Below are 15,458 nucleotides of genomic sequence, written 5' to 3'. Positions count from 1 at the left end.
AATTAGCAGAACACGTTAACAAGTCGCGGGCGAAAAAAAGAAAACCAGAAAACATTTCCCAGGGGATTACACAAAAACAGCAGAAATCACCTCAATCAGACAAGTTTGGTTGGAAAATTAACACTACACTCAGAGTATGTTTAATCATTTAAACAATAACAAGTTGCTGGGCTTGTATATGTATACTAAAGAAAATTCTATAACAACCTAATGATATTGATTTTATTTTATTAAGATTTTATTTTAATAAGCTAAGTTATTTCTTTAATTTAAATATTTTTGTTTCTACAAAACATATATTTCATGTTCTGCCACATCTTATGTCGCCAAAAACAAATTAACTCAAGGAGAAAGACTATTGTGGCCAAGCCCAGCATCCATCCCACAAAGCGCCAAATCTGTATCAAGTCCCCGACTTTCATGGCCCGAAATTCCTTTGGATGTCCTCGATCCTCGAGTCCCAATTGTCCTGCCTTGATCATTTCCGTAAAGCTCATGTCTCTCCAGCGACTCAGAAGTCCCGTGGCAGTCACATCCAAAATGAGACGATCAAATGGTTCCTTAAATATCGAATTTTTTACCATGGGAAACACTATGGGAACGGTGTGAAAGACGCAGAGGTCATCCTGCAGGCTGAATAATGGCGAGCTGAATACTCTCTGTTGCTCCTTCATCAGTGACCACTTTTCCATTGGCATCATATAGCCGTATCTGGTGTCGAAAGAGTCACGCAAATGCAAAAACTCTTTGTAGTCCTCTTGCAGCTGAAAGATCGACGAGTATTTCTCCATGTTTTCCGAAAAGAACAGAAGCATTTCGTATTCCGGCTTCCAAATCACTATCTTGATATTAGAATGCCTAATGCTCTCATAGCTGGTGAGTTGTGGAAATCTGGGGGCACTGGTCACAAAAGTGGAGAAGTACGAGTTATACCATGAGGTGATCAGCAGTCCCAGCAAACAGATCACCAGATACATGGCCTTTATCAAGGCTGGAGCTCGAAGGACCTCGTAGAAGGATTGAGACAGGACTCCTCTCAGACAGCTGTCATGAAGAAAGTACTCACTAAAGCTGACTCTATATCCGTGAAGACGCAGAGCCATAGATAAAGTCAATGAAATCAACACCATGGCAACAATAGTGATCCCAAATGCCATGGGACTGAATACCATGCTGTAGAGCTGACTGTGAGGTACCTCCTCTGGCACTGGCATCATCAGGCACCAGCTCATTAGTTCGATGGGATACGAATATCCTGTATATGGAACTTGGGGATAAATCGCACCCAGAGCAATTTGGACACTACCATTTTGCACGGAAGCAATTAAATCACGAGCCGGAGAAATGGCAGACTCATCAAAAGGATATGGTTGAACCAATCTGCAATTATAACGCTGTTCAAAGCTCTTCATGAAATTACCAACAGGTCCTGAGAAAATCAGTTTTCCCTCCAAGTCACGATAGACAATCAGTCGGGGTGAAGATCCACCCAAGGCAATCGGTACCTCATAGCCATGAAGATTTTCCAATCGTTTTTCGAATATTACGGTGCTGTTGTCCAAACGCCTCTCGATAAACTGCAAGACGGGGAAAGGGTTGTAGCTGTAGACAATCAAAGACTCCTGAAAATATAGGACAAATCCCACAGGGCGTATGATTAATATTTCATAATGACATTTGTATGTTTCAACACATCAAAAACAAACAATAAATTATTTCACAGACATGAATTCGCTTCACTACTTTTTGATTTTCTTAATAGTCCCCGGGACTTCTACGGCACTCAGACATGGTAAGTTATTTTTATAGCTCAAGGAGTCCTACGTAGTAAATCTTTATTTTAAGAGAGATGCTCTTTCATCGCAAATCCTGGCCCTTGCAAGGGAAATTTTGAAATGTTTGCCTATGACATGGATAACAATGTATGCGTAGAATTTATCTACGGTGGTTGTGGCGGAAACCCGAATCGTTTTCAAACTAAAAAGGAATGCATACTTCTATGTAATGCTTTAGCTGATGAAGACGAATACCTTATTGTTTATACTGACAAAAATGAACAACAAATAACAGATGGCACGATGTCAGAAGAAGGTTCGGTAATGACCACGAAAAGAGAAAACACTACACTCTCATATTAAGAGGTTATTAATTAAGTAATGATTTACAACTTACCATAAAATCTTGAGCAATGGCCACGACCTTAAGTAGCTGATGGTGCCAACACCATTCCAACAACGAATTTACTCGAATTGTCGATTTCCTTATAACCAACAGCACTGGTTGTGTGTTTAGCATACGTAGATTGCGGTATAAAATTTCCAGTATGTCTTCCGGTGAATCGTTAACAAAAGCTATTGTAAGGACATTATGTGACGGATTTTCAAGCAAGCTATAGGTTTCCCTAGAGTGCTCTTTAATTTGAAGTACGGAAACAGGAAGTTGCCACAAAATATCTAACCAAGTCGTATCGAAGTTGCCCAAAAGCAGAACATATTCAATTTTAAGTTCACGATTCAAATGATGAATTAAACTATGATAGAAGCTATCCCCGCCAGGACTAAGGAGAACCAAGGCGACTAACAGTAGGTGCAACTGACCCATTTTGAATGTGGGAATAGTTGGTCCACTTCCAACTTATATATTGTGCTTTCAACTGCCATTAACTGCACCCACGGGAGAAGAGGTGTCACGACCATCTTTTGATTTATTTAACGTCGCCTGAGAGTTTTTTGTCATCACATTACAGTGCCATTAAGTTGACATCTATATTATAGTAATAAAATAATATACATATGTGGCTTAATTTATACATCCTTATTAACTGAACTGGGGTAAGTACTTTCAATTTACAAGTCTCGTTGATCGCCTAAAGCTTTTTGGCACGTAATATTGGTTATGCCATGAAAATGTTACAATCAGTCTTGTGGTCATTTTGAAAGGCTACTAAACCGACTAACGATCCCACTAGTAGCGCCATTTCCTCCTGTGATGAAGACGTTTTCTCACCGTTTTCAATAAATACGAAAACTAAAACCGCCCACATAGTCATTTGGTTTTTTAAAGAAGACTCAATTGGGTGTTAAGTTCCTTTCAGCTCATAGTTGTGTTCATTTATTAGTCATTCGATATCTGCTATTAAGTATAGTTATTTCATTGGCGTGTGATGAGTACTAGGAAAACAGTTGGTAGCCACTAGATTAAGCTTTAAACTATAAAATAAGGATTTATGTATAAATTATATTTATGGATATAAGTTGGGAAGGGGATGATTGTTTTGAGGCAATAGTAAAATGCATATATTTTAAGAGTATAATATCTTCGGAGTCTTAACTTAAGCCCTATTAATTTTTTAATCATTGAAGTTTTACAAATCCATAAAGAATTAATTCCATTGAATAGCAAACAATAGCGAGGCTAAATCGAGGCACAAATCTCATTCATATGCGATCCCCCTGACAGATGATCGCTCTTAATGATGCTGCCAACAACAGCATCCACTCGGCTCATTATATTTTTCAAGCAGTTATATGTTTTGGTGCACTTCACTGGATTTGGCTGATGCGTCAGCACTTGACCCGCACTCAGCCCCATCTGGTTGAATTCCCTCCGGATCGTCCTCATTCTCCTCATCCTCCATCTGCTCCACCTCGCAGCTCCAATACTCCGATTCCCAGTCGTAGACTCTGTCCCCTGCTGTTGTCCGCCAAATGGAGTTGACGTTGACGTAATGCCCCGCCACTTGAGTAAGTCTCACTCACTCGGCCTTTTTTTGGCTTTTGTCATTTCTGGTTGCTGCTTCTGCTTTTTTGGTATTTTTTTTTTTTTTTTGTTTTGTTTTGATGAAGTGCATCATCGTCTGGGGCTGGTCAATTAGCTGCACATTCCGCGTATCTCGCACAAAAAGAGTGGCAGCGTGGAAAGCTCAACATGGCAGGGTTGGTTTCTCATTTTTTTTTTTTTTTTTTGTCATCAGTGCTTATGTTAAGTTTTTTTATTTTTGTTTTTTGGAGGTCACGTAGAGTCTTTAATTGGCTGGCATGGGTTGCGTATGCGATGTCAATTTAGCGAGCAGAGTCAGAGCCCCAAAGTTCATAAGTGCCCAAGCGCATTCTTATAAAGTAATCTTTTGCAATGCAGAAACTTCACTTAACCCACTTGCAAAACATGCCGACTACTTGTAAGTGTGTGTATTTACTACAAGAAGGAAGTTTTATTGTCATTTTTGTATTATTCTGTATATAATAACTACTAGTGCAGAGAAACTTAAAGTTTCTTGCTATCGTTATTATTTTAACAACTTCAGTTGAATACATCATAGAGCCAAGGGAAAAGTTTTTTTTTATGATTAGTTGGCATCGTAAAAGCGATAACTCATTTGCATTGTGAGTCGACCTACTCTGCGGCACAGATCGCCCGGAGTGTCCTTACTCCTGACACCGGCAACCTGGTAATTGTTTCTGAGCCCCAAAAAAAACTGAAAACTTCCTAGTGCGCTCTGGCCGAGATCACGGCCCCGTTCCATTCGGATTGAGGCAGAGACACTGCCCCAGGAAAGTAACTCATATTCGGTTATGTGCTGCAGAAATTCACAACTGGAACCGTAATGCAAGTGATCGTACATCCGACTCTTTGGGGCCTTTTGTTGTCCAGTTGTTCAGTTGTACAGTTATTGTTGCTGGCCACGAGACATGCACGAGCCAACTGTAACTGTAGCTCACCCGGAAAATCCCCCAACTCCCTCATAAGCAAAACAGCCAAAAACAAAGACAGACTCAACCAAAACGGTAGCCTTTTTGGGGGACGGGTCCCGATATAACCAACAGTACAGCAGAGATTCAGACCAGGCCTGCGATGGTCTGGTCTGGTCTGGGACTCATTGAAAAGCGAAAGATGGCCAAATGGAAATGGTGAAAATGGCAAAAGGCCAAAAGCGGACTGACAAAATATTTTCGCATATGATAAATGGCACAGTTTAAAGTAAGTCGAGCACTTGCAATTGTCCACGTACCCGAACACAATGTAAATTTCCACCAACCGCTGACCATTTGCGCCAGTTTTTCCGCAGCTGAAGCTAATGGTGCCACACTAAACATTGCCACAACCATAATCTTGGCATTTTTCGCTAGGTCGCCGCTGCCCGAGTGCCTGATTTATGAAAGGGCCTCATAATTTAGCACAAATATGGTCATAACTTTTTGGCTTTTACTTTTTGGGGGCTAGGGAGCTGCTAATGAAGCGGCATCGCCATCCGCCGCCAGAAACCGAAAACCAAAATCTGGCAAAAAAAAAAAGAAAAAAGTCGCAGTCGAGGCGAAACAAAAGCGCCCAGAAAACTTCCAGCCGAAACTCATTTAAGTGGATGGCCAGCCGATGGCCACTTGTTGCCATCGTTTCCTAGCAATCAGCAGTGAACGTGTCACTCCTAACTGGCCAGGAACAGACCAAGTCGGGATGCACTGGAAAATATTATAACAACTAATCAATGGATGATATTTTAATCCTCTTTGTAACACTTAAGTTTTAGGTTTGTTAGTGTGATTATTCTAACAGATATATAGCTTTTCAAACTTTTAATTTCATGGATAAGTTTATATGTTCGCTGTACTCTTCATTTTCGGCAGTGTTGACTGGACCAACCATGCCGAACCGTGCCTATAATCATCATCAACATTACCAGCCGCCTGCAATGTGGAGCAATCACGTCCTGGACCAAAGCCACCAAACTGAGCCTGGCCAGCGGCTCCTGCTCTCGACCGCCGTACTCCAGCCAAACTTCAATAAATGTCACTCCTCAAGCTTTGCATCTAAAAATTGATGACAATAATTTGTTGCATTTGCCCGAGGGGGTGTGGCAACTGGCCAGCGCCGATCGCCAGTTGGATCCCAGTTCAGTTCAGCTTAGTTCAGTCCCCAAATGCCTTGGACAGACGACCAAGTTGACTCGGAGCTGAGCTGCTCCTGCTGCTGCTGTTGCTGCTGCTGCTGCTGTTTTCAACACAATTTATACAAAGTGTCGCAGTTTTTGGCGCTTTGCATTTGTTGCTGACAGACTGCCCACCTGCCCGCCCCGCGGAAAAGCGGCAACGGTTTGCACTTTGCCGATGCAAAAAAGTAACATAAATTTCGTCATTTTGTCACAAGTCGTTTGTATACGATACCGCTGCACCTAGAAAAATACAGCTTGAATTTTTGAAAACTTTTTGAAAATGGTTCCCTGCACCAATTGCCTTCCTTAAGAGGTTGAAAGTTTCAAAAAAAAAAAACCCCAATAACTTTCACCCACGAAATTCCGCTCATTAGTCACACATTTTTCTGCAAGTGTAGCTTAGCACCAGGGTTAGCGGGCTGGTGGTACTGGGCTGGGCTAAATCCGTTGCTGCTGATTGCAAAGCGATTTGCCGAATTGTTTCCCCCACAATTCCATAAAAATCAACACACTCCTTTGGAGCCCGTTCGCTGTTCGCTTTGATTTGATTTCGATTGCGCATTTTTCAATTTGATAAATTTATTGAGTCGCGGCGGGTTAACAAATCGCCAGCGATGCCTGGCGAGGATAAGAAGGAAGCTTTTTGGGGGAAACCCAATGCACGAGTAATAACCGAAACGATCCGATACTCACTCCCCTCAGGCTCCAACAAAGATGGCACCATATACGTACGTGGGCCTATATGGCCATGGCAATCGCCTTGTAAATGGCATCAATTGCGACCTTTTGGCATTCTTACGGAAAAATTTCGCTAATGAAACCGATACCTCAAGTGTCAAGACACGATCCGGTTCGAATTGCCATAGGTTTGGCCTGCGGTCAGTGGCTTCTGGCCAGTGGCAGTAGTGGCATTGGTGGCAGCAGCATTTACCACACTCCGGCCAACTTATGGCAGCCATAAAACTGTTAAGCACAAAACATTTGCCACATTGGCACCTTTTGGCCGAAAGCAGAAGAAATGGAGCACGCACGTGGCAACTGCCCCGGGGCGAAATTGGATGCTATTCTCGATCGGAGGAACCTGGACTCCTCCATTTGGGGTCGCAGCTGCAGTTCGGTTATGCGGAAGCTGAATCCAATCATAATTTGAAGACTCTTTTTGGCCAACACGAGTTATGATCGCTTTCAAGAGCAATGCCATGCGGCGCTAAAGTGTGGTAGTCGAGCGAACAATTCGTAATGGGATATCTTATGCGATTTAGATTCCCCTGAGATTGGTAGAAAGTCCAATATTATTTTCAATCTTAATAACAGCTAGGGGTCATGGCTTAATTTACAGACATACACGATAGGATAAAGATTACATTACCGAGATTTAAACTATATTGTGGATGTCATAACCAACTAATCAGCCAAGGAGAATTTCTTAAAAAAAAGTATTTATTTGCATTTGAATTGTAGTCAGGAATACGCCAAAAAACTCCGAGGGCTATTTTCCTTAATCACTTTATGAGGACAGCGCTTACAACCCATTCCCGCCGAATGACTAAAATTATATACTTTAGTTGATTATTTCATTACAATGCCGACAGCCTCGCAATTAATAAAAAATAATTTGTTGACAACAGACACTTGCAGATGCGCCTGAAATGCTCTTGGCCAAAAGAAAACACGTCAAGCAATCGTTCAAAGTTGTCTCGGAGCATTTTGGATTGTTGCTGGCTGTGTGGGCGTGGGGCAACAAAAGATCTACGGACACACTAGCAACTTGCAACATGCAACACTCGCTTCGGTTGGACGCCGATTTCTTGGGGCTCAAGAGTGGAGAAAAGAAAAAAATCCAGCCAACGGCCAACATGTGTACGTGTTTAAACAAATACAATTTGCAATTATATGGCAAGCAAATCAAGTTGAAATCAGCATGCGATTTCCACCTGTGGCCGGCGTCATAATTCGTGGCCATGTTTTTGGTCATAAATCTAGCGATTTACAATTATTTTTGTGCCTTGTTTTGTTTCGGCCTCGCTGGAAAATAGAAAAGCAGCAAATGCATTTCGTGGCACAGTGGGGTATGGATATGCATACATCGTGTGCCCGCCAACAACAAAAGGCAAAAACGGCAACAGCCCCTAATGTCCATTATGGTCATTTCGTTATCACTTCCCCCAGAGCCGAACCAACGAGGAAATGTAGACGGCGTCCGTGATCCGCTGACAGTCATAAATTTGCATAGGTTTTGCAATAGCCTTAAGAAACTGCACACCACAGACACTTCCCTACCCTCCCCCTTTGGGAAAACACATGCTTGAGAGGCGAGTAAAATGGTTAAAAAAAAAAATCGGAGGATTCAAATTATTTACGATGACGCTAACGATCGTCGACAGGTGGCGCTACGCACTCTGGTGCCATCCCGTTCCAACCCAACCCATCCCGCTCGCTCTTTGTGATAACGCAGTGCGTGGCTGTAAATTGATTTTACGGCGCCGCCCGTGTTGAAGCCCCAGGCAGTCACTCTATAGCTCCATAGCAGCCCCATCTCTACACCTATTCGTAGCCCCCCATATGCATACATACATACATACATAGCTAGATAGCCCATTCAGCTTGTCTAAATTATGCAAAAGACAAGTGAAAATTTGCGCTAAGCGGAGCTTTTGTTAGCACTAAAGAAAACGATCATGCAGTAATATATTAATTAATATAAATGATTAAAATATTTTATTACATTCATAAACTCCTTCAGTATCTTTCTTATGGTGCATAATATCTTAAGCTTTAAATGTTTTTTTTCCATCAATAACACTTACTTATCAACGTTTAGTATTTCTCTCGGTACAATCTCAAGCATCTCCCGCTGTCAATGGGGCCTTTGCGTTATATAAAATCGGCTTGAGGGATTAGCCGGCCGTAGTATGTGTAATTAAAAGTGAAATTGTGGGGACCTAACGAGTTTGCAGCAGCTGCTAACTGCAACGGCAAACAAAAATGTAAGCCGCACTCGAACTGGAGTTTGGCTGCGCGTGATTGATGGATGAGTTTGAGTTTGTCATGCAAATTTCAACAGCCCACGGAGTGGCGATCGGTCCGCCAATGATGATGATGTTGTCTCCTGGAGTCGCCAACTACCCGCCGATCCTCAGTTTTTCCAAATACACCGATAGCCAGATACCCAGATACCTAGGTACCCAAAACCCCATCCCCCATCCGCATTCATGCATACCGCTAACGAGCGGCGCGTGGTCTGGCCCAAAAGACTCTGTCTCCGAGCCCGTTTTTCTCGGCCATATTCTGATATCATAAATATGAAGCTGTTTTTATTAAAAATTGCCTGATGCCCGAGACTTGGCCTAAGCCGCATTGGCATGTGTGTGGCATATAAATTGCATTGCGCTGGAATTTTAATGACAGCCTTTGGAAATTAATCTAACGCGTTCGCCAGCCAACAGAAGAGCGTTGACTAGCCCAGTCACTTATGAAACACTGAGGGCAATAATTGCATCTTGCATTCATTAAATAATAATACATTGTGAAGAAAGTGAAATTTCTGGGAGTTTGGTTTATTGTTGATAGAAAAAGGTTAATTGCAAATTTCTCTTATAAATAATGTGGACTTGATATATTCATGGTTTTCATATTTTTTCACAAATATATCTTTTTGGTCCTAGCTATTTTTTTCAGTGCACTCCCCACATCTTGTTGTGGAACTTGTTTGGCAAAGTGTCGCAGATGGCGGTTGTGGTGTTCCCGTTGTGCTATTGATTGTTTACTGAACTGCTGGGTCCCGAATGGGGCCCTGCCAACGCAGAGATAGATGGATATGGATATGGCGATTGGGATGAGGATGATGACGAGGAGTAGGAAGATGTGGTGTAGGAGCCGATCCCAGCCGATCGTTATTATCCAAAAAGAGGGGGATATAAAGAAGCCACCGGCTGTGGCTTTCACTTGTCCCGCATTTGCATGGAAATTCCGCGCCAATTTCAGCGCAATTAATCGCACAGCCGCGTCCGATCTAGAGACGCCCCCAACCTGCATCCTACCGACTACAAACTACCAGGCCGCCACCTGCCTCCCACTTCCCACTCCCACCTATTTTGAGGCATCTACCATCCTGGCCAGAAAACCAGTTGCAGCTCATTTGCATGGCGGCTTAATTAAAACAGTCTGTGGGTGGGTAGATGGGTGGTTGGCTTGGCTTGGTGTCTTCGTTCGTACGTACGTTCGTTGGTTTTTTTCGTTCGCTGGTGGTTTTGGCCATCAGCTATACGGCCTCGCTTTCCTTGGCAAATTTCTCTCTTTCGCGTACACATAACACACACACGTTTGCCTTATTTATGAGAAAAATTCGTGGCACATCTGCCGGCTCCCATTTAGTCAGCGGCAAAATTTACTCGCTCATAATTTAGTCAGTGGCAGAAGGAAAACAGCAAAAAAAAAAAAATAAATAAAACAATAACCTCCACGGCTGCAGCTTTCATGGCCAAAACGGTGGCAAGAGTGGGCGGGCTGGGCAGACTGGGTTTTGGCCATGGGAAAAGCAGAATCTTCAGCACAAAAAAAAAAAAAACGGGAAAATCCCAGACCCAACCTGACTGATTGAGCACGGCAATATCCCGACGATGCTGAAAGTTTATTTTATCAGCTGCAACCGATCAGAATGTTAATGGCTTCGGCTAAATTAATTGAATTTGCATGTGTGTATCTTCTGCATTTAATTTGACTAGGCTATCGGATCTCTTAGACTTCCGATGGATGTGGTGACACGAAGTGCTGGCAGATCGGAGGATTAGATTTCTTTGTCGGTTTTCTAGTTAAATTACTCTTGATCCAGCGGGTTATCAATTTTACTAAAGGTTGCAAAGGGACCCAGTAAATTTGTAACTTCACAAACACGGAAAAAATTCAGATTTCCTGGGAATAAAATGAGTTACCTTGTATATAGTTCTGCTATTACAAATTCGTTACGCATCACCATAAATGCTCATAAATTTGTCATACTAAAGACAGAGTTATCAGGAAGTCATTTAAATGACTTGCCATATTGTCAAGTGCATTTACTCCACTTTATAAATAGAGCAAGATGTGGGCGTGATTCGTGTACTTTTCCCTTCCAATCATCTTGTCAGATGCTGGCTAATAGATCGACCATCGTTAATGCGACAATTGAAATGCTTTCGGTTTTTTTTTTTTAAATCCAGGCCAGAACGAATTCGGTGGCAACAAGTTGGGGAAATAGTTCGAACAACAAGGGGCAACAGCCCAAGCAACAGCGACAGAAAACGTTGTCAATTGATTTTCTGCACTATTTCAATTGACCTCAGCGCCAGTTGATTTTTTTTGGCTTGGAGCAACGGTAGCCGGCTAAAAGAGTGGCCAAGATGCTGGAGTCGCCGATTCGTAGGCAGTGCAAAATGAAACGAATTAACAATTTGATGTAACTGTGATTTTTTCGTTTGGCTTTTTGTTTTTTGGGTTTTTTTTTTTTTGTTTTGCTGGATTTTATTTTGTCGGTCGCACACGCCCTCAACGAAGCGAATTCAAGAGAAATGCTTATCGTGCTTCAAAGAAATCCAGCAATACGAACGGCAACGGCAACAGCAGCGAACACAAAACATGAAATTGAAAATGCCAAACGCTAAAAGACAACTAGACAGACCGTACCCAACCCTTCTCCTCCTCTGCACTTAAAAAAAACTTAAAATAGGATTCATTAAAAAAATACGGAAATATATTTACATGGAAATGTTTATACTTTTTTATTGTTCGGTTTATGTTTCTTTCAAATTGAATAGATCACACCACATGGACTACGTGTTCGTCATATTACAATATTTTCGCAAATTATCAATACATTGTTTTTTCCTGTGCAGAGCGGATCAGCAATATAGAGCTTATAGTAAAACTGTAACGAAACCCGATTGAACCCGCCATGGGTGGCGGTGGATTTGCTTTGGCTTTTGCCAAAGCCATAGCAACAACAGCGGATCTCAACCTGGGACATGGACAATAACATGTACGAAAAAATTTCATTGCTAGTGCGCTGGCTGGCCGGACTTTTTGCTCTATGGTCGAAACCACGATTCGGGCCAGCAGGAAAAGCAAAAACAAAAACAACAACAAAAAATCTCTGTCAAAAATCGCTGGCGGGCAGCTGCGGGCCCAGCCCAAGCACATCCTCACGAGCAACAACACCAGCAACACGGCGGCAACAGCATCGACAACAGCGACAACAAAAGGCCGCAACAAAACCAAAAACGAGATGGAAGGAGCCAAAAAAAAACAAAAAATGGAAATAATTAATATGCCTCAAAAATATACAGGCCAGCTTTTATGACAGCCAGGCGGTGGTCGAAGGGAGCATATTGCAACTGCAACTGCAACTGCATCTGAATCGGGATTGCAGCTGCAGCTTTGGACGCTGGCCGTTTTCCGCCGGCAGCTCCAGCAGCGGCAGCAGCAGTTTAACTAACGGCTTCTGTGCTCGTTGTGCTGCCGTTTCCGCATCTCGGTGTCGCCTCAGAATGTGCACGATTTTCCTTCAGATTCAATTTCAAGTGCAGCACAGCAATAGCAATAGGAAAATAGCAAAATAGCAGCGGCAACAAGGGGCAAGCGCCGCTATTAAGTCGACGACAACAACAAGCAATAACCCTAACCGATGGAGCCGCCAGCCCAGCCAGCCTGCCACTGTCTGCCGCTTCTTGCCGAGATTTCTATCTTTGATCTCTTACTCCACATGGAGCAGCAGCAGCAGCAGCAGCAGCAACAGCAGCAACAGCAGCAACATCAGCAACAGCAGCAGCAGCAGCAGCAGCAGCAACGCGGAGCATTTGCCGCATTATGTGGCAGGGCAGCCGGTGCTGTCTGCTTGTTAAATTGCTCATTTAAACCATAACGAAATGGTCTGTGCCTGGGGACAGCTCCAGAGCATGTGCCTTCCTAGAATCCAGCCCACTCAGAGAAACAAAACCAGATCACTTTCAACGCGGCTGTAACATAAATAGCAAAAGCAAAGTGTCACAAGCCTTCAAGTCATTTGGATACCCAAGTGCTTTTAGAATTTATGCAGCAGGCTTCTTGGGGGCAAACGGAGATAGGCGTTTCTCTCAGTGCACAGCCACTTGTCTCCGGTTCTCCTTGTAGATGGAGCACCGCCATCGATGCGGCGGCCGTGCAAATTGCCCGGAGTCATGTGGCAACCGAGTTGCCAAAGGCATTTTTAATTAGCATGCAGCGGAAATTAGTCGAGTCCAATGCTAATGCCAATGCGCCCGGCAATGGGAACCGAATAGATTTGTCGATTTTTGTCGGCCGCAGGCTAAGGAGCTCCAGAAAACCACATCCAAGCCGCAACCCCTCCATTAGATGTTAACATTTTGCGATTTGCGTCATAAGCCTGCGTCAACATAAATTACGGGCTGGGGAATTGGAATTTATCGGTGACATTGCGATAACGAGCATTGTGAAAAAGCGCTTAGGAACCGCGACAGCTTCTCAAGTGGCACGACACACGCAATTATATTTGATATTTTTATGGCATACGTATGTGCGTTTTGCTTTTTGCTCGTTTTCGAGATCCCCCTGAAATGTTGACATAGAAAGCTGACGATAAGCGGCAACTTAAGCGCTCTTTTTTTTACCAATGTTTATAATGAAAGAATTTGTCCATAATTAACCAGATTGCCGCAGATGGGAGATCACACCAATGACAGCTTAAGTATGGCCAATTTTTCATAGATCTCTTAAGCTTGCAGCTTAGACAAAGGAAAAGCCGCACTTGACCAGTTTTTTTTTGCCGATGAATCTGCATTCCCTGAGGTGACATCTCGTCGGTCTGGGGGGCACATGCCAAATTGGTGTCACAAAATCGAATCATAAATCAGGCAAATTATTATTATTATTATTATTATTGGCCAGCATATCTCGGACACATGTGAACCGAGCTATATAGAGATATATCTCACAGCAACAGATCGTAGAACAAGCGCCAAGCATCAGATCTCTCTCGCTCTTTCTTTCGCTGCCTAGCTGGCTGGCACTCAAGGAAAAGGCCATAAATCATGGCAATACCCCAAAGCCGGCTACCCCATCGACATAGCTCGATAGCTCCACAACGTAGCAAAGTTGCCATCCTCCATGCTTCACTGGACAATCATAATAATCACAGCCGGCTGCCGCGCCACCAGCAGCAGCAACAGGAAAATGCAGCAACAAAAGCTACTTACTATGTCTGCGTCAACCGATATGCAACTGATAAAAGGAAAAACTGTGTGGAAAATATACAAAAAAATGAGACAAACCAAGTTGGCCAAATACCCTGTGCAGTGGATGGATATATGTGTGGTAAGCTTCACTTTGCTGCAGAGACTTCTTTCTTCAAAATCCAGAGTCAACATAATGATGGATGGTTTGATAACTAACATGAATACAATAAAAGCCTTGATAATGGACGTATGGACGTACAAGTTTTGGCTTGGCTTTTTTGTTTAAACTAGGATATGGCTTAAGTATAAGAAATAAAGCAAGGGTATGCCATATTCGTTATAAAACCCAGATATATATTTAGTTTTCCATCGCATTGATTGTTTTCTTTGTTGCGGCAGCCGCCATCTCGCTCGCACTCGCTCCCCATCCCTCGGTGGCCAGCAAGCAGGAAAATTGACAATTGCGCACCTGCTTCATTTTCTTGCGGCAAGCGAACTGCCGCCGAGCGGCAAGCGGTCAACAACAATGCCACTGCCAATGCCGCGGCATCGTCTGGTTAATGGCATTTAACGGTCACCAAAATGCCCGCTGTGTAGCAGTAAACTTTCCCAAAAAAAAAAACACACACACACACACAATAATAATAATAGATAAATAGCAGAAAATAGGAAAATAAGGAAAAAATGAACGCAAAAGGAAAACTATATATTTATGTGGCCATCAAAGACTGGCTTACGGATAATTTTAATGCAAAGAAACCATAGTTACATTGTTGCCGCAAAGCAATTTGCATAATCCTAGGGAAATATACCTGGGCCGGCATAAATATTTCATAAATTGCATAAGCCGCCGCGCATTTGCTCTAATTGTATGCTAATTCGGCCATGCCCCAAATAAATCAAAGCCAGTTGAGTGAGTTATGAGCGTTTGGATTCCTTAGGCTTTTTTTCTTTTTGCAGCTGCTGCTGGTGCTGCTCCATCGGCATCCTTTGTTAGAGGGGTCCGCTCTCGAAACTCAGTCGATCCTAATTAAAAACTGCTTATGGTGGCCTCTATCAAATGGCCATCACCGTTTTGGGCCAATTAAGCTGGCCAACGGAAAATATACGAAATGAACCTGACCGCAAGATCAATGAGTCGTTGATGAAGTTGTTTTGATAACAACAACGAACTCGAAAACCCGGCCCTGCCTTAGAAAACGTGCGCAATTTATCTAAATCAGTGCAGCGAAAGAGAGCTCTAGAGCCACCCCACCACCCATCCGCTCTAGGCTCCCCTTTCTATCCTTGCTACTTGACAATTGGCATGGTATCTGTGGTACTAGGAC

The 15,458-nt window shown here is 43.0% G+C and overlaps 2 protein-coding genes and 2 long non-coding RNA genes across 4 annotated transcripts; 2 read left to right on the top strand and 2 right to left on the bottom strand.

Annotated features, from left to right (window-relative positions):
- Positions 1-269: 269 nt before the first annotated feature.
- On the bottom strand, positions 270-2,601 carry Ir94d (Ionotropic receptor 94d; the record flags this gene model as incomplete). The annotated part of the gene is made up of 2 exons (NM_001144627.1): positions 270-1,622; positions 2,173-2,601. The coding sequence occupies 2 exons, from the start codon at positions 2,599-2,601 to the stop codon at positions 270-272; spliced, it is 1,782 nt and encodes a 593-aa protein (NP_001138099.1).
- Positions 1,681-2,801, top strand: CG17380 (uncharacterized protein). The gene is made up of 2 exons (NM_142888.4): positions 1,681-1,792; positions 1,846-2,801. The coding sequence occupies exons 1-2, from the start codon at positions 1,726-1,728 to the stop codon at positions 2,136-2,138; spliced, it is 360 nt and encodes a 119-aa protein (NP_651145.2). The 5' UTR covers positions 1,681-1,725; the 3' UTR covers positions 2,139-2,801.
- Positions 2,802-5,630: 2,829 nt separating this feature from the next.
- On the top strand, positions 5,631-6,170 carry lncRNA:CR44323 (long non-coding RNA:CR44323). Its single transcript, NR_125237.1, has one exon. It is a non-coding gene; the product is annotated as a long non-coding RNA:CR44323 (long non-coding RNA).
- Positions 6,171-14,842: 8,672 nt separating this feature from the next.
- Positions 14,843-15,265, bottom strand: lncRNA:CR43387 (long non-coding RNA:CR43387). Its single transcript, NR_048471.1, has one exon. It is a non-coding gene; the product is annotated as a long non-coding RNA:CR43387 (long non-coding RNA).
- Positions 15,266-15,458: the final 193 nt, after the last annotated feature.

Source organism: Drosophila melanogaster, chromosome 3R, assembly GCF_000001215.4.
Source record: "Drosophila melanogaster chromosome 3R".
Taxonomy (NCBI): domain Eukaryota; kingdom Metazoa; phylum Arthropoda; class Insecta; order Diptera; family Drosophilidae; genus Drosophila; species Drosophila melanogaster.
The sequence above is the reverse complement of the archived record's forward strand: the minus strand, read 5'-3'. Positions and strand labels throughout refer to the sequence as shown.